General features: G+C 38.1%; 1 protein-coding gene across 8 annotated transcripts in view; it reads left to right on the plus strand.

The window, feature by feature from the left end:
• The first annotated feature begins 724 nt into the window (after positions 1 to 724).
• ATMIN7 (HOPM interactor 7) overlaps positions 725 to 19,919 on the plus strand; it is a 98,364-nt gene continuing 79,169 nt past the window's right edge. For 2 of the 8 annotated variants that reach the window (XM_088950723.1, XM_088950728.1), the window contains exons 1-2: positions 725 to 887; positions 1,289 to 1,434. In XM_088950723.1, coding sequence (XP_088806849.1) covers positions 1,326 to 1,434 — 109 coding nt within the window. In that variant the 5' untranslated portion in view covers positions 725 to 887; positions 1,289 to 1,325. Of the gene's footprint in view, positions 888 to 1,283; positions 1,435 to 19,919 lie in introns of those variants that run through there. The other 6 variants (XM_088950724.1, XM_088950729.1, XM_088950726.1 and 3 more) reach the window with 5 other exon arrangements.

The following is a 19,919-nucleotide window of genomic DNA, read 5'->3' on the forward strand; positions in this document are numbered from 1 at the left end:
TGGTGCAAATGTAGCTCGGCAACCTGCATAAAAGATCTGACTGACAATAGTACATGCCGAAGCTGGAGGCTGTGCCCACGTCTCTTGTTAGGCGGCATCGTGCTTGCCACTTCTGCCAGATGTGGCACGCCTAACAGGTCCATACCCTACAACGGTTGCCCACATCCGCCACCTCGGCTTTGACAACAACGACTGTGGCAAAGGCGGTTACACCTGATTTGAGAGATCTTTAATATAAAAAGATCCTAACCCTCGAGGAGAAAGGTATTGAACTTGTGCCATTTGCACTCTCAACTCTTTATTTGTATTCTTCAGCCTTCTTAGAGTTCTAACTTAAGCATCGGAGTGTTCCCGCCGAGCGAGCTCCCCGGGAATTTTTCACCTTCCTTATCGTCTCATGTACCGTCCGTCACCAGCTAGGAGTTAGGTTTCCGCTAGCTAAGAACGCCCGAATCGCGCAACATCACTATTATTTATCTTTCGCTTAATAAATCTCGTGCATCACACGGTCCCTGCTAGTTATTATTAAACCAGAATTATTTGTAATAATCTTTTTTTTTTACCAAAAAAACCAGAATTTAAGTATTTGTTAAAAGCCCTAGGGGTAGTTAAATAAATTTTCAAGAAATAAAAGTCATAGGCCCAAAGCCCGGCACGGACCCTAGGCTCATGCCCCGTTGTTGCCCAATCTAATATATAACCCGTCCGAGTCAACCATTCAACCTAGTCAACTCAGAAGGCATCATCACCAATCACCATGGACTTCCATGGATCGGGACTCTGGAAACCCGCTGGGGTTTATAAAGCATGAAGTGGTTTTTTCTTTCCACTCTCAGATCTGTGTAAACCCATTCCATCTCTACACCGTCTGTAATCCTTAACTGCAGGTAATTCTCTCTATCTAAAATCCCTAACATTTCCATCTGCGAAATCTCCAAATTTGCTTCGGTTACTAGAGAATCAACATGCTACGCTTTGCTGTTCTTCAACCATAGAAAATCATGCGTTCTAAAAAGAGTGGAAGAAAAGCCATAAGACAACACCAAATATCTTGAAATTGTAAATTTGTAACAGTTGGCAGATAGCACATCTCACCGAGTTCAGATGCGTTTATTTATTTATATTTTTATATTTACATTTTTTATGAGCAACACCAGTTCACTCGTTATCACAAATTCACACTTGATTGGTTTTCATGCCCAAATCCGTATCTTCGAATTTGTAACGTTTAGATCACCCACATTCTTATCCTTTTAAAGGCGAAAGAAGTTATACTTATGCGAAGCAGGATTTATAGCTCAGGGCATATCGAGGCAGAGTTACCAATGGCGGGTGCGGCGGGTGGGTTCATCACTCGGTCCTTCGAGTCCATGCTGAAAGAGTGCGCGGGGAAGAAGTATGGCGAGCTTCAGAAGGCTATCCAGGCCTATTTAGGTTGTTTTTCTTTATCTCAATTTCCTTGTTTTTAAAATTTACTCTTATTTATTATTTTGTCTTATTGATGTTTACCCTTCTCAAGAGAGGATCTTCTCTCTAAACATAATTCACAACGTTGATTGCTTCTAACTGTGAGAAATATTAGATCGGACATAGATCCATGTATATATGTGTTCACTGACTAGAACAGAAGCGAAGAACATCAATGACAATTTGTTCAAACCAACAACATGAACATTAGGAGATACATCACGAGGAATCAAAACTATATATTTTTTAAGATTAATAAAAAAGAAACTTTATTAATGAGAAAAAAGACAAAAGCGTCTTGGGTGACAAGATGTCACCACCCAGCAATACAAAAGAGAAACTACATTATAACCATACTAAAACAGACCAGATTCGAAGCCCATTCAAAATTAAACCAACAAAGTAGACCAGAAATTCGAACCAAAATCTTCTTTTTCTTTTGGCTGTTTATACATTCTGGAAGAATTAAAACACAATCAATGAGCTTTGAGCTGATTGTTGCCACTAATTTTTCTTTGCTCTTCATCTTTCCATAAAAAAATCTTCTATTGCTGAAAAGCTTGAAGGAAAAAGACCATATTCCTTTTACAAAAAGCTTTTTGGGTATTCTTGAAATTCAAGCTTGTAATGTGAATCTTTTTCATCTTTATTAGCTCTATTGGTGTGTCATGTTGACACCCATTCAGCTTGTAATGCCTTTTTTTTCCTTAAATGAAAATTTATTCTTTATTCTTAAAAAGCATAAATCAAATAGATTTTTTCCTTACTAGGAGAATAGGAAGAATGATGTGTAAAGATTGCAAAGTTAGTCTGTAAGAAGCTTAGCAACATAGTATAGATTAGTGGTGGTAGATGTACACATTAGGAAATGGAAGAGAAATAAGGAAGAAAATAGGCATCCAAGAATTTGGTTTGAATGGCAAACAACATAAAGAAAGTAGCAGAGCCAGGACCTAAAAAGAATACAAATGGGTATACAGAAGGAAAGGAATAAGTGGTATTGGAACTTCTGATTCGGATCAGATAGGGGTGGCGGTCCAACTTCAGCCACAATCTCCTCCTACTTTGAAGGAACAACAGGAAAAAAGGTGAGTGATGTCATTACTGGCTCTAGTAGAATCCAGCTGATGCATGAGACTGACAGGGTTGAAGAAAACCCAAGCAGTGTGGATATCCAGAAATTAGTTGACAGAGGTTATGGTTGGGAAAAGCTTGGGCCTGCTATTTTGGGGTGGCGAGGAATTTTCCAGGGAGGCCTTTGAGATTTTTGAAAGTAAAAAGGATGAGAAAGAAGAAAAAAGCCTATATTTAGGGGAACAAGGTTTGGGACAAGGATTTTGCGAACCAAGAGGATGAGTTTACAGATCAAGATTGAAGTGTGCTTCAGGGTGGGCTTGCAATTCTAGTCTAGTGCCGGTTTGGTGTTTGTTGTCTTCTGGGTCCTTTTTGGGTCTTCGTTGATCTTTCTCTTGGTTTTGATTGGTCTGTTTTGGGTGTGTGATAGGGTGCCAATAGGCCTTTTGGTTCTCTTGGGATTGCTTTCTTGTTTCCGGTGATATCTTATCACCCATGCTGTACTCATTTCTTTTTTTCTTTTAATGAAAATGTTATCTTCAAAAAAAAGAAGAAAGTAGCAGAGGATGTCTTAATAGAAATAAAGGAAAATGAAAAAGTACTAAAGAAACTTGGTTGTGAAATGAAGATGTTCATAATATAATCAAATTAAAACGAGCATGCTACAAAGAATGTCAAAAATCTAAAAATGCAGAAACTAGGAAAAATATAAAACCATAAAAAAGAAAGTTAAAGAGAAAGTGAATGAATTTAAATGTAGGGCTTATATTGAGCTTTACCATAAATAAGGCACTAAAGAGGGAGAAAAAGGAATGTATGGACTAGCAAAGCTGAGAGAAAGGAAAGCCAGAGATTTAAATCATGTTAGGTGCATTGAAGATGAGAAGTCTTGGTAAAAGATGAGGAAATCAAACAAAGATGGAAAAACTATTTTGAAAAATTACTAAATGAACAACAAGGAGATTGGTAGTGTTAAAAATAATATGTATCTTCTTAGAGTTAGATATACTGAAGTGAAAGAGGCACTACATAAGATGAAGAAGGAAAATGCGTTAGGACTTGATAGGTTTCCAATAGAAGTGTGGAAAGGTATGGGAGAGGTAGGCTTCTTATTATGGCTAACTAAACTATTTAATAAGATTGTAAAAGAAAAGAAGATGCCTGATGATTGGAGAAAAAACAATATGATGCCTACATTTAAGAACAAAGGTGATATACAAAGTTGTAATAACTTTTGGAGGATTAAACTCATGAGCCACACTATGAAACTTTGGGAAGAATAATTGAACAAAGATTACGACTTGAAACAAGTGTATCAGGAAAGCAAGGATAGTTTGGAGCGGCATTCCCTTCGCAGTATGTTGGGTCCTATGGAATGAAAGAAATAGAAGACTTTTTGAAGACAAATAAAAAAAAAAAAACATTGGAACACTAGTAGCTTTGATTGGGAAGCTAGTAGCAGATTGGATTTGGGTGCTACCAAATTCTGATCAAATCAGCAGATTAGAGACGGGGGAGAATTTTTGGAATGTTCTTGAAATTCATCTATTGTAATTTGGATTAGTTTTTGTTCTTAATTAGAGTTTGTTTTGATGTGTGTGGTGAGGTGCCACCTTGTCTCCTATGGATTGTAATTCACTTTTTTTGATTAATGAATATTCATTTATTCTTCAAAAAAAAAGTGTATCAAAGAACCAATTTGAATTTATGCCAAGGTGATCATCGTGGAAACTATATTTCTTTTGAGACAATTGATAGAAAGGTTCAGAGAGAAGAAGAATGATTTCCATATGGTGTTCATTGATCTAGAAAAAGGCTTATGATAGAGTTTCTAGAGAGATAATATGGTGGGTCTTGAAAAAGAATGGGGTTCAAAATAGGCATGTAGACCTAATTAAGGAAATGCATAAAGAGGGCAACAACCAATGTTAGAAAACTAGTGGGAGAGACTTTAGATTTTATAGCTATGATGGGTCTTCACCAAGGTTCAACACTTAGCACTTAACTATTTGCATTGATAATAGATGAATTGACTAAATATGTTCAAGAAGAAGTTCCATGGTGCATGTTATTTGCGGATGACATTGTTTTAACTAATGGGATTCTTTCTTGGACCTTATCCCCCTTTGGTGCTTTCTCTTGTGATTCTTTCTTTAAATCCCTAGTGACTCTCTTAGAGCTGAGATTTTTGCTTTATTTTTTTTGATATCTTTTTTTTTTTTGGATCAATAACATCAATTTCATTAAATTAAGAGAATAGAGGGAAAGGAATACAAAGGGAGATAAAATAACTTAGCTCCCCAAAAATCAGAAAACTCAGGGAAAATTAAAAACTAGCCCAGAAAACAGCCTCCCTATTCACTCTTTGCTTGGCCAACCCATCCGCAAATGAGTTGGCACTCCTCTTCCCCCAGCTGTATTGAATCTCTATGTCCCTACCCAGCCATAAGAACTGTTTTTTCTCATTGTTAAAGTTCCACAAACCACTGTCCTCTGTCTTCAACCAATTAATCACCACCTTCGAGTCACCTTCCAGAATCAAACGGCTAATATTTAGATCTTTTGCTCTTCGAATTCCTTCAAGCGCTGCAAGGATCTCAGCCCTAAGAGAGTCACCTTCTCCAATAGGGCCAAAGAATAAAGCAGTAACAATCCCTTCCTCATTCCTGAAGACTCCTCCAATCCCAGAGGGCCCTGGATTCCTTACACTGTTGCCATCAAAATTCAGCTTTAAAAAGCCCGAGGGGGGAGGGGACCAGAACGAACAAAGAGTCCTCTTGCATCTTGCAGTGAAAGCAATCTCTTTCCAGTTTCTTAGCAAGTCATTCATAGGACAATTTGAAAACAACTCCAAAGATTTTAGCCAGTGGACCGCTCTTATAAGGATTCGATCTAACAAATCTTCCAAAGTTTTTTCCTTGTCAGAAAATATGCGTGAGTTTCTTTCTTCCCACAAAGACCAGCAAACCACTGCCCTAATACACCTCCACATAGTCTTCCCTCGCTTCTTAGTTATTTTTTTTGATATCTTTTGAAAGGCTACACAACGGGGGGTAGCCCATCCCCCAACCCATAACCCCCCCAATCCAGGTGTAGGCGGGATTCATGATCCCAAGTATTTGCTACGACCAGAAGGAGGCCTTACCAACCAGCTGGTTGGCAACTTGCGAGATTTTTGCATTATTGGAAGGATTAAGGAAGGTAAAGGAGCTGAATATTCAAAAACTAGTTGTTGAAGGAGACTCCAAGCCATTTTTAAGCTGGTTTCAGAAGGACAATAGACTTTGGAAATATGCCAATGAGAGGAGGGAGGTTAAATGGCTAACTAGGGGTTGGAAGTTCAAGTTCACTGGGTGAAGAGAACCACAAATGCTTTTGCGGATACTTTGGCGAAGCAGGGGGTGGGAAGGGAACAAATGTTTTGGGCTATTTTATAATTCCTTCTTTCTTGTTCTCTTGGGGAGAGTTAAGTTATTTTATCTCTCCCTGAAGTGCTGTATGTAAGTTATATGTTTTTTAATAATATGAGTTTCTATTATTGATAAAAAAACTGCCGTAACTTGTAAGGCCAGCTATGTTGTATGGAGCAGAGTGTTGGGTAGTCAAGAAACAACTTGTCCAAAAAATGAATGTGGCAGAAACCAGAATTGTGAATGCTAAGATGGATGGATGGAGAAACTTGAAAGCATAGGATCATAAATGAAGGAACCCAAGAGTAGTTCAAATAGGTGATAAAATGAGAGAGAGAGAGAGAGAGAGAGAGAGAGAGAGAGAGAGAGAGAGTAGACTAAGATGGTTTGGTCACATGCATAGAAGACCACCAATGGTTCCAATTAAAAGAACATGGGTTGAAGTAGTAAGAAATGATTTAGGCACTTATTACTTAACAGTGGCTATGACTTTAAATAGATTGGATTGACGAAATAGGATTCATGTAGCTGACCCCATATAGTTGGGATAAGGCAATGGTGATGATGATGATTGACGAACTTTGATGGTAGCAGTATGGGTAACCTTGGGGCCTCAGGCATTGGCAGGGTATTTAGGGATTGGGGGGGTATTTGGGCCTTATTTTCTGGCCCAACTGAACAAGGGGACTCAATAAAAGCATAATTTCTAGCATCAGTTTTTGGAGTATGAAAAACAAAAGAAATGAGCATTATCAAGCTGATTTTTTTTTGATAAATGAGAATAGATTTTATTAATTTTGAAGGTATAGGCATTACAAGCATCCCTTGGAGAGGCACGAGATGCTACCTCTCTATAAACAAAAAACAGAACATAAACTATTACAAAAATATTACAGGTGAGCCGAGCCGAATAGCTAGCTATTCGAGCTCGGCTCGCCAAGGCAGTACGAGGCCAGAGCTCGAGCTTGAGCTTGGTTCGAGCTAGAACCTTGAGCTTGAGCTCGACTCGAGTCAAAAGTCGTAAGCTTGAGCTCGTCTCGGCTCAAGCTTGACTTGAGAAAAATGTTTTATAAAATAAAAATTTATATATAAAAATATTTTTTATTTGATATTTGAAAAATTAAGAATTATAATAATTAGTTGTTATTGTATACAAAAATAAAAATATTTTATTTATAATATTTTTATTATATATTATTTTCTATAATTTTATATTTTATTATGTATATTTGAGCTCGGCTCAAAGCTCGGTTGAAACCGAGCTGAGCTGAGCTTTTCATGAGTCGAGATCGAATAGCTCGTGAAGAGCTCGGGTTGTGGCCACCCCTAGGCATAAGGGTGCAAATGAATTGGATCATGATCTATTTAGTCGAATTCGGACCACCCCTGTTTGGATCTTCAGATCGGATAATAGGATCCAATTAGAAATTGGATTGGATTCGGATCACCCCTATTCGATCCGAGAAGATCCGATCCGATATATTATATATTTATAAATATACATAGTACGTATTTATATGTTATTTATTTATTTATATTATATTATATTTTTATAAATTTGTTATATTATTTGATTTTTTATAACATGTATATATATGATGGAAATAATTAAAAAATACTCGTATTTTTGTTTTTACTTTATTTAAATTAGTATATTTTATTTTTCTTTTAATAATTTATTAATTTTTAAAGAAAATAAGGCGGATCAGATCAGATCCGAATATCCGACTTACTGATTGAAAGAATGGTAGGATCCATCTAATGGACGCCATAAAGGTTGCGGAATGGGTGGGCGAATTTCAAAAATTTCCTACCTTCTCCCAACTGGGAATCATATTCCCTAAATTTAGAATACAATATTCAAGGATCCTACTTGAACCATAATCAAACCAGATCTGTACCAAAAGATAAATGGGAGGAATATACCTGATCCGGAGAAGCAGTATCTCCCAAAGTTGGTGTTCACGCCCAAAGAATGCTCCAAGATCCGTTCCTGCTGAAGATGACACAGCTGTGAATGGAACAGAACCAGCAGGGTGCGTCCTACACACTGGATCCTTCACAAGAATCCTCTGGAAGTACTAAACACTGAATCTTTTTCAGTCTTTCTTGCAAGACTGATGTCAAGAACAGATTTCTTAACTTTCTTTTCTGCAAAGATCTAATCTTGCAATGGCAGATGGCGGCGGCAGGAGGAGATCTCCAAAACGAAAAAGGCTGAACTGCTTTTTCTCTTTTTCTGGAGAGTATGAGATCTGATCTCAATTCGCAGGAACCTTTCTTGCGATTTTTCTTGGTTCGAAAACTGCTGTAATTCTCTCTATCTTGGTTTGTTTTTTTCCTCCTTTCTTCTTGATTAAGAAACCTCCTTATTAGGAGTTATCCCAATCCAAATCAGTATTTGGATAGGGGATAATCTTAATCCTATCTGCAGATAAAGTTAGTTTACTCCTGATCTTATCAGGAGGTTACCAGATTCAAATCTAATTTGAATTTGGTCTCCAAGAGTGGATAAGGCTAAAGGCCCAATCCTTTTACTAACATTAATCTCAGATTCGCCCCAAGGATGGGTGATCATATCAGCCCACATCGAAATGGGCTTCTGGCCCATTAAGTGTTCAGTGTCTAATTACTTTCCAATCTGCTGCCCAGTTGGGCTTCTTTGTATGGCGTGGGACCCAAGCATTGATCTACACACCAGCCACATGGGTTCGGCCCAGCCTCTAAAACAAGGCCCAGCCGAATTCACTGAAAAACTCAATGAACCCCTTGAGTCCATCATATGGACCCTATGGGCCCAACACTTACATTAAGTGGTCCCTGGGCCAAGCCGTGTTATAAAAACCCAGGGACTGTGGGCAGGTGCAAGATTAGCCCATCAGGTATTATCCTCAATGGTCTTACACTTAACCTCTCAGCCCTTAATGATCAAGCACTGCCCGACAAGAGAGGACCTCTCCCTCGGCTGCAAGGAACAGTGCCGCACTCTCCTCTCACATGGATCCCGGGAATTAAAACCATTTGCAAACAATTCGAAACCGTACATATATATATAAATATATTAATTTTGCAAAACAAAATTCCAACGATTGAAATCAACTGCCGGCAGTTTGGTTTCCATCAGTGAGAGTGCATTCCCGATCATTACCCTTTGTCCGACAAAGTGGCTGATTCTGTCACTATGATCACCCACTCAGATGAATTCTCAAACTGCCCCAACATGCCCAGGTTTTGATCCCCGCTAGGGATCTCACTGATTGGCATATCAAAGGCAGCCTGATCCAACACCTAGTGAAATGTCATAATCGAGTCTAGGGGTCAGGTGTAACTTTCCAGTTTTGCCCATCTATCTCCAAGGTCCAGGGCAATACTGGAAATCTGGTCCGGTTCAAGGATTCAAGTAATCCTATACTGCATGTGCCTCGGGTTTTACCCTGGTGGCTGAGACAGGCCATCCCAACACTTGGTGGCACACCAGTATCAGCCTTGGCAGGATAAATCTCCCCAGACTTATCCAGCGGCTGTGAACATTTAAAACTAACACGAGTCTCTATAAATGTCCAGTTTTAGGGTTTTACACAAAATTAAATCAAACAACATGAATCAAACATGCACTTTATTTATTTCCACTAAATAACAAAAGTACATCAAATCAGATTGAAGCTAAGGGCATACAAAACTGTCTAACACTGATAGGATTTGAATTCAAATCGAGTCCTATCAGATCTGATAGGATCTTCAGATTCGGCATGAATAGTGTCGGATCGGATTCGAATATACCCTGATTCGAATCCAATCTGATCCTATCTGTTTGCATCCCTAATTTGGCAACTCAAAAATGAATTCAGGCGATTCAAGTGGATCTCAAAGGATTTGTATATCCAAATTAGATGCATTAGGAGATTTGCGAATAGCTTGGCTGACAGCTTAGCTAAGCATGGGGTTGAAAGAAACAATATGTACTGGGCACGTTTGTAATTTTTTGGGGGGCTAGTCCTGTTTCGGACTGTCCTTTCACAACTCTTGTTGTAATCTGTTCCTTTGTTTCTTTAATCAATAAAAATTTTTCTTGTGTTGCTGATCAAAAAAGAAAAAAAAGAAAAAAAGAAAAAAAAAAACTGGTGAAACAGGATCCATGTAGCTGGTCCCATATAGTTGGGATGAGGTTTGGGATTTATAGCTTAGGTGTTTTTTTTTCAGATATTTAGGCTAGGTAGCTGTGGCCAGCTAACATACAGTTTTTTTAACAATTAACATGTAAATACTGTTCTTATTTATCCATAATCAATTATTATTATTTTTTTCTTTTTTTGATATGTAAAAGGGACCAACTTTATTAAGAAAAAGATTCATGGTGATTACAAATACCCAAGGAGAAGTGCTAGGTGTAACCTCTAACTGGAAACAGCCCAAATTACAACTGAGCCCAATTCAATTGATCCTTGAGAACCCCTTGTTTAGCTAGAGAATTTGCCATTCCATTATTCATCCTCTTTTTCCCATTGTATTCTTAAAGTCAAAGCTCTTTATCTCCACTCTATAAGCCCATATTACTGTCTTCATATCCTTTAGCCATCCAATCGTCACCTTAGAATCTCCCTCAATGATCAATTTATCAAAATTCAACTGTCTTGCTAACTGTACCCCTGAAGTACAGCAAAAGCTCAGCTATATGTAGTTGGGATCAGAGAAGTTGATTATCGAGGGGGACTCCAAGATTGTTATCAGCTGATTACTGAAGAAGACAGAGGCTGCTTTCGGGGTTTCAGGAATGACTCAGATGGGCCAAATGGTCTTCAAGGGATATGTAGGTTGAAGTTCATTGGATACACTGAACCAATGATGAGACAATTGATTGGCTGATGGCTTAGCAAAACATGGGGTGAATAAACAACAATGTTTTGGGTTGTAATGTAAAAGTTTGTATATGGGCAGGGATGGGATATAACTATACTTCACTAATTGTACACACAACTTCTTATTGTACTTATTTCAATTAATGAATGAAATCTTCTTTTGTTCTTTTTTTGATAGTAAAAGAAAATTCATTGAAAGAAAAAAAAGGATACAACCTAGACAGGTGTTAAGGTAACACCTCCAGACCAACTAAGGAGAAATAAAGCACCCAAAAACAAGATGAAATTGGCCCAAATACAACTTAACACCCAACCTGACCCAAGAATAACTTAATACCCCCAAATTCCCAACATAACCTACAGAGATAAAACCATAACTTGAAACAAGTCCTTGAAGGCACAGAAGCGAAGCCCGACCAACCGAAATGGAAAAACTTCTGCCAAATTCTAACTGATTCCTTCACTCCACCTGGTCCTGAGAAAAGTTCAAGAACATTTCCTTGTTTCTGAAAACACCCCCTTTACCGGAAGGGCCTGAGTTTCCTTGGCTGCTCCCATCAAAGTTAAGCTTAATAAAATCTTCATAAGGTGGTGACCAAAGGAAAGCAACCTCTTTCTTTGAAGAGCTTCTTGCCACTAAGCCCCCAATTCCTCCAAATCATCAAAAGAGAACTGTGCAAAAATATCCAATGTTTTGACCCAATGAATCACCCTTGTTTCTATGCATTCCATCACCACTTCCTCACTTCTCTCTTTTTCTAGGAAGATTCTAGCATTTCTTTCTTCCCAAATGGTCTGAACCAGAGCTACACTTATACATCTCCAAAGAACTCTGCCTCTTCTCTTGGGCCATTTGAAAGTGGAAGGGTCAAAAAGCCTATGTAGCTCCAGAGGCAAGATCCACCTACACCTAAATAAAGAGAAAATACTTTCCAAAATCCGTACAACAAATAGACATGTGATTAGTAAGTGGTATCAACTTTCCCTATAGCTTTGCAAAGAAAACACTAGTTTGGAGATAGGCAATGAAGAGGCCTCCTCTTTTGCAAATGATTTGCAGTATTTATTTTTCCCTAGAATGCTTCCCAACAGAAAGCACTAACTTTAAGAGGCATTTGGGACAATTCTAAGTGAAATCTTTCTATAATAAGCTAAATGGAATCAGCCAGACAGTTCTGATTTGAGAGGCATTTGAGGCAATTTAAAGTAGCCTATTGGGTAAGCTCTTTGCATATTTTCCAAGAGTTCTCAGTCACAGACATTATAAGATCCTGGACAGAAGTAGCACAATCTTCAAGAGTGAAAGAGAGAGTAAGGACGGAATGGAAACCTCCAGATGGTAAAGTTATAACTGAATTTTGATGGAAGTTCATTTGGAAATCCGAGATTGTCAGGTATCAGGTGAGTAATTAGAAATTCTGAAAGGAGAATATTAGCTTTATTCTCTAGACCTATTGGTATGGGCAACTCTCTAAAAGCTGAGGTAATGGCATTGCTAAAAGGATTGAAGATATCCAAACAACTAGGAATGAAGCATATTGAGGTTGAAGGGGATTCCAAGGTGATCATCTCTTGGGCTAACAACAATAGAACTACTCCGTGGACTTTCAAACAAGTGATAAGGGGAGTGGAAAAGGTTGCAAGGGAGGTAGAGGCAGAATTCAAATGCGTTAGAAGGAGTGCAAATGGGCTAGCTGACTATCTTGTTAAACAAGGGGCTTTGAGGCAACAATTGTTTTGGGCCACATTTTTACAGGGACAGAAATATGTAATAGTGTGGGACTTCTAGTCCCATGCACAAAGTTGTAAAATTTTTTAAATCTAATTTCAAATAAAAGTCTCCTTTGATGAAAAAAAAAATTGATCTCTCCTAGTAAACGCTTTTGCATGGTCGATGGTGTTGGATAGTTTGCTGAGAATGGGTTTTCAATTTCCTATTGGGTGTTATCTCTGTTACGGAAACAAAGAAGATGGATCTTATCTGTTCATCACATGTGTCTTTTCCAAGTTCATAATGGGTTATCTCTGTTATTTGTTTAGAAATGGGTGAGAATCAAGAGTTCCAATTAGAATTTTAGGTAATGGCCTAGAATTAAAGGAAGTAACAAGGCAAAAATCTTTTGGAGTTAAATTCCTTTTGCTGTGGTTCGGGGTATTTGGAAGGGAAGAATTAGATGAATCTTTGAAGATGTTTAGAAGAGTTGTGAAAATTGTTTGCCCCAATTGGAAACATGATTTTGCATTGGATTTTGATTTCCAGAATTTAAAAGATATGTGGAAGGATATTTTTAGTTCATCCTTTTGGACCTTTGTAGAGCTTCAGCTACAGAAGCCAAATTTGTAGATTGTAATAAAAAACAATATAGTTTTTGTTTCCCTTGGTTGTTTTGGGAGTCTACTTATCACCCCCTTAGATCTTTTATTTTTTTAATTAATAAAATTTGTTTTATTTATTATAAAAAATTTCAAAAGACCATAGTTTGACCATACAATAGTATTCCAAAATCTTGCATCAAAATCTGATCTATTCACTTCATAACCAGCAACGAATCTACAATCATGTATGCAATGTTGAGTCGTATTCTTTTGATAGTTCTTCTTTCTTCAAACAATCTTCTGCATCTCTCCTTCCATATATGCCAACGTATTGCAAATGGAATGTAGCTCAAAAATATTCTAGCCTTCCTTGCTTCCATGTGCCCTTAGTCACAAAGAGAAAATTTCATCTAGATTATGAGGATCACAACCTGTACTCCAAACAAGGGAGAAGAAAACCTCCAAAGAAAATCTGTCACTTTGCATGTGTTGAATAAGTGCATCACGCCTTTCTCATTTTAATTGTGCATAACACATATGTAGCCATTTTCAAGCCTCTTTTTTTTCATATGTTTTTTTTTTTTTTGAAAAAGGCTGGCAATGGTGAGAAAACAACCAATTTCGAGCCTCTTTTAATGTTAGAGATCCTCACTTGATTTTTGGTGATTGCATCGTACTAGGTTTTAATGAAAACAACCATTTTTTTTGATAAACAATTGAAATTCATTAAATTAAAACATAGAGATACAAAGAGCAAGAATATAACACGTGTTTACAACAAAGCCCAAAATAATTGATTCTTTCGCATCCTTGTTTAGCCAATGAGTGCTTTAATAGTCACATCTCAGGTGAGGCACGCTTTAAGGTATGTGTGTTGCCTAGGTCCCAGGTGCAACACTTTCAAAAGGTGTGTGCCTGGTGCACCTTTTTTTTGTTAGGAAACGGTAACTTTCATTAGAGAATTGAAATGATCACAGACTTACCACCCACAAAATGGATGGAAAAAAAAACAAAAACTTACAAACAAGCCCAAAACAAAGCCTCCCTAGTAGCTTCTTGCTTAGCTAAAGTGTCAGCCATTCCATTTGCTGACCTTCTTACCCATTTAAAATACATCTTGATCTCCCTTGCTAAGCTAATAGTCTCTCTTAAAGGCTATCTAAGAGACTAAACTCCCAAGTTTCCAGATTGCATCCACCCCATTACCAGCTTGGAGTCTCCTTCCACTTCTAATTGCTGCATTCCCCATTGTTTTGCCAGTCTTAAACCTTGAAGGCCATTACTTCTGCCCTTAATGAATCTCCCACTCAATTGGGCCCAAGTAAAGGCTAATACTTTTCCTTTCTCATTTCTGAACACACCCCCGACTCCCGACTGACCTGGATTACCCAAGGAGCTTCCGTCAAAGTTTAGCTTCACCCTGAACTGAGGCGGTGGTACCCAACTTTCTTGTACCACAGGGGAGGAAGGAGAGGATACAGCTATAGCACTCCAATTTCTAATTAAGTCAGCTGAGAAGCCCTTGAAGAGATGATGTACTTTTAATCAATGCATAACCTTGATGGTGTGCCTGGTGCACCTTGCATTTCAGCCCAAACATATGCCTTTTTAAAAATGTGCTTTTTTGCTCGCTTTTCTGGCTCGCCAAAGCTCCGAGAACCCCCTATATACTACTGTTTATTGATTCATCCTAATAGAAGATATTTTTAGAAGATAATTGAAATTAAAAATCATTTTTTGTAAAGATTAAGAATTTAAGACCCTAACATGGACTTGTTTGGGCTTGCCTCAAGGGGCTTGGTACAAAGGTGGCTCATAAAATTCGGAATGAAATATGTTTAACATCACAACAGTTATTCGGAGAATGCAATTGGGAAAGATATAAAAAAATTAAAAGATTGACATGCTTGAATATGTTTTGCATACTATTTTTATTTTATTTTTGCATTTTCACTTTGGATCTATTTTAATGTTATGCTTATGTATTTTAACCTGAGTTAATAGGCTTTTAATTTAAAGTGAAAGTTTGAACCTTTTAAATTAATAATATTATAATATTCTTAATTTATTTTTATTTTTTACTTGTATTTTTTGCATTTTTTTTGATTTTTAAAAAAATTGCGTCTTGTTTCATAAAGGTGCCTGCCTTGCCTTGCACCTTGCACTCCTTGCACCTTGCACTTTTAAAAAATACTACAAACAACCGGCATCTCCCTCTTTTTGCAGCCAACTTATTACTGACTTTGAATCCCCTTCAACAATCAGTTTGCAATGTGTAGTTCCTTAGCTTTTTGTACTCCTTCCATCACAGCCATTATTTCAGCCCTCAGAGAATCACTCTTGCCAATCGGGCCTGAATAAAGAGAAATAATTCTCTAATAAAGTATTATCTCATTGATAAAAAAAAAGAGCAATAATTCTTCTTCATTTCTGAAGATTCGTCCAATGTTTGAAGGATGGATTTCCTTCATTGCTTCCATTTTTTTGGATCAGTAACAGAAACATTTCATTAGAGAAAAATGAGAGATAGGTACATTCCTTAAATACTTCCATCAAAGTTCAGCTTCACTGAAAACAACCTTTGCTGCATTATTTCCACCATCTTAAATCCCTTCCCATTATGGTAACCAATGCCTCAAGTTTACGTAATGGTAGGATATATTCTTCTGCCTCCTATCCAGAAGAGGCCTTTTATTGTTGGACACCAGGCTACCAGATCACCTCTTACTTTGTAACATTGGTTGATAGATAAATTTTATTGTACTCAATCTGTATGACCTTGGGCAAAGATTGCACAACCTCCCTACTCCACAGCAATCATCTTCCCAAAACCTCATAACCACTCCACCAATCTAAACATTGATTGTAAATTCAAAATAAAATTTTATTTAAGGGCAAAAGATCATTCTTTTTTGATTAATAAGGACAAAAGATCATAATACATTGAAAAAGGGTGATGGGATAACACCCTATCAGCAAGAGACCCAAAAAAAAACATTAAACATAAAATACAAAGATTACAAATCAAGTAGGCCCTCCCAACAGTTCTAAAATTGACCTAAAAGCTGATCCTAAAGACTTGTCAAACATTAGCAAAATCATTAAGGATCAAGATTCAATTGATAATTGTAATTCCTACTTCCAAGCATGGTCTCTTATGATTTCTTGTTGATGAATAACATTGATTTCATTAAAAAGAAAATAATGTGTATAGACAAGATCAGTCCCTCACCCATCCATATATATTACAACAAATCCCAAAACATTTGTTCTTTCAGAACCCCTTTCTCAGCTAGAGTGTCAGCCATAGAGTTGGCTGATCTTGGAACCCATACTCACAATCATGTTCCTTGACATCTATCTTATCCTCTTAACTTCGTTTCTATAAATCCATGGAACCTCCTCATGGTTTAACAGCCATTTTATTACCACCTTTGTATCTCCTTTTATAATTATTTCTCTATATTTAATTCTCTTGCTCTTTTAATCCCTTCTCTCACTGCCATCACTTGCCCTCAGTGAGCCACCATTCCCAATTAGCCCTGAAAACATCGTAACTACATTACATCCCTCATCCCTAAACACCCCCTACACATGATTGCCTTAGGTTTCCCCTACTACCGCCGTCAAAGTTTAACTTTAAGAAGCCTTCTTGTCGGGGTGTCCACTCCATAACTTGTAGGGGTTTCAAAACTTATGCCTTTCTGATTATGTCATCAGTTGAACAGGATGGGAAAATGTCTTAATGTTTTTATCCACTGAGCCACCCTCACTTTGATACATTCTATAATAGCCTCCATGCTTTTCTCTTGTTCCCTAAAAGTTCTTGCTTTCTTTTCTTCCCACACATTCCATACTACTGCAGCCTGTGTACATTTCCATATTATTCTTGCTCTATTTGTTGGCCAATGATGTAAAGGTGGAGAAGAAAAATCAGCCACAATCATCGGGGGTACCCACTTGCACCAATAAAGAGAACAACCGTTCTCAAATACAAGTCACAAACGAATGGGGGATTATCAAGTGATAACAGCTCTAACTGCAATCCTTGAAAAGAACATACCAGTTAGGGGATAAACAGCAATTATGCCTTCTTTTCTGCAACAGGTCCATAGTATTAATGTTTCCATGGAAGACTTCCAACACAAAGCCCCGACTTTTGAAGGGACAGAGCTACTTCACACATCTTTGACCAGAAAAGGTGGGGAGAAGAGGAAGACAGGACCTTAAAAATGAAGAGCAAGAGAAGGCCCCAGAGGAACTATGGATCCAAATGCACCCATCCACTGATGAAGGGTCCAAAAGCACCATCCAAAATTTGAAGCAAGGATGTCACATTAGGAAGCTCATGATCCCTTACCCCCCCAAACCCCCCAAACCCCAAATCCCAATTAGACCCAACTATAGAGTGTGAGGAGGAAGGCACAATGAACTTTGAAATTGGTTCACCTTTGAAGGTAGAGAGTGGGAACTAGGAAGGGAAACAATCCTTCAACCGGGTGAATCCCCCTCCCAAAAAATGTTTCCATAACAACACCCTATCCTCGTCTCTCATGATTCTTTTTCCCATCTTCAAGGATTATTCTATTTCATTCTTTCCAAATAGTTGGAGCAAACTGTGAATGGATTGCAACTCCAAAAAATCTTTGCCTTCTTGCTCCTACATAAAGTAGGCCACATTGAAAAGATCTCCGTGGGATTTCTCGGACTCCACAAGCCTTCTCTGAACAAAAAGAAAAAATAATCCCATATAAATTAGTGAAGTTACATTTAATGAAATGATGCTTTACTGGCTAGGCTCCACTGCACTGAAAGGTGGAGCTTTTTGCTGGGAGGTCTTTCATTACAAGATCAAGACCTGTGTGGTTCTGCAGAAAAGGAGTCCTAATTGGTGCTTGTCACCCCATTTTGTTGCCTTTTTTGATCAAGCAGAATCTTCTCTTCACTTGCTAATCTCATGCTTTTTCGCTTCTGGAATTGGGGAATATTTTGAGCTTCTTGGATGCAGGTGGTCCTCTCCTACTCACTTGGCTAGTTTCTTTGCTAATAGCATCTCCCCAACGACTAGAAGGGGAAAGATGCTTTAGAGATGTACTAGAGCTGCCGTTATTTGGGCTATTTTGGGAAGAAAGAAATGCCAGAATTTTTGAAGAGCAAAACCATAGCATTGATTGATATTTGACAATATAGTAGCTAAGGTAGCCTTTTGGGTTAAGACACAGCTCTCTTTGGACCTTTTTCATGGATGATATAATTAGAGGCTGGCAGCAGATTGCTAACTCATCCATGGAAAAATCTCTCACAGTTTGCACTTGGTCTCCCCTGAAGTCAAATGTTATTAAACTAAATTTTGCTGGGTGCAGTACTGCAGCCTACTCAACCCTGGTTTGGCTGGGATAGGGGTTTTTCCAGAAATGAGGAAGGTGCGATTTTGGCAATGTTCTCTGGTCCTATAGGGCACAGTAACTCAATCAATGCAGAATTATTGGTACTGGTGCAGGGTTGAAGGTGACTTGTGCATGGTTATTGGATGGCTGGAGTACAAAAGAAAAAGTCCCTGGTGCTATGGACACACCATGAAAGAAGCAACCGGCTTAGCAAGGGAACTAAGAACACATTCAACTGGATTAGTAGAACAGCTAATTTAATGGCAGGTGCTTTGGCAAGATAAGGGGTAGCAGGGAGCATCTATTTTGGGGGTCTACAAGTGGGGTACATGATAAGGATGTGTCTTAACTCTTAAGTAAAAGCTTGGCAAAGGGGTGGGGTTCTAGTTCACCCATTATAGCTGTGGGGTTTTGGCACATTTCTCTTTGTACATTTGTTGTTATTCTTGGAAGGTACTTGTTCTTATATCTTGGCAAGAAAACTTGGTGCAGTTAAAGAGAAATTAAAACTCTGGAAAAAGGAAAATTCCTTGAAGTCAGAAATTGAAAAGCGAGCCCTATCTAGTATCATTGAGGAGGTTTATTCAGCTGAAGAGGTTGGCCCTATTTCTGAGGAAAGCAGGCTTAAGAGATCCTAAGCAAAGCTAAGGTATGACAAATTGGCAGTGGATGATGAAATTAAGTGGAGGCAGAGGGCTAAAGTGAGGTGGCTGAAAGAGGGGTACAAAAATACCCACTTTTTTTCATAAGATGGCAAATGCCAGACTGAGGGTCTCTTCTATTTCTAAGCTGGAGTGGGAAGGAAAGATTGGGGAGTCTGGTGCTGATATAAAGAGGATGGCAACAGGTTTTTATAAAAAGCTCTACACAGAATCTTGGGCTTTTAGACCTTTCCCCAGAAATCTCCCTTTTAAGCAGTTAAGTGGAGACCAAAAGTTGTACATTGAGAGGCCTTTCACGGAGGAGGAAATCAAAGCTGCTATTTCCTTGCTGGCAGCAGATAAATTGCCTAGTCCGGATGGCCTTGCCAATCTGTTCTACATCAAATGCTGGGGCATTGTAAAGCAAGACATTATGAAGGTTTTTCAGGCTTTTCATGATAATGCCTCTTTAAAAAGAAGTTTAAATGCTACCTTCATCACTCTCATCCCAAAAATTGAAGGGGCTGTGAATATCAAAGACTTCAGGCCAATTAGTCTCCTTCACAGTTTTTATAAGATCCTGGCTAAAGTCCTTGCTGAGAGAATGAAAGGGGTATTAGGAAGTGTCATTTCTAATAATCAAAGTGCTGGTAGGAAGATGCTTGATTCGATCCTCATTGCTAATGAAATAATTCACTCAAAAAGAAGAGAGGGAATTCCAGGTTTAATTTGTAAGCTAGATATTGATAAGGCTTATGACCATGTTAA

The sequence above is a fragment of the Nelumbo lutea genome, chromosome 6 (genome assembly GCF_056320005.1).
Source record: "Nelumbo lutea isolate HS-2025 chromosome 6, American lotus-T2T, whole genome shotgun sequence".
NCBI classification, from domain to species: Eukaryota; Viridiplantae; Streptophyta; class Magnoliopsida; order Proteales; family Nelumbonaceae; genus Nelumbo; species Nelumbo lutea.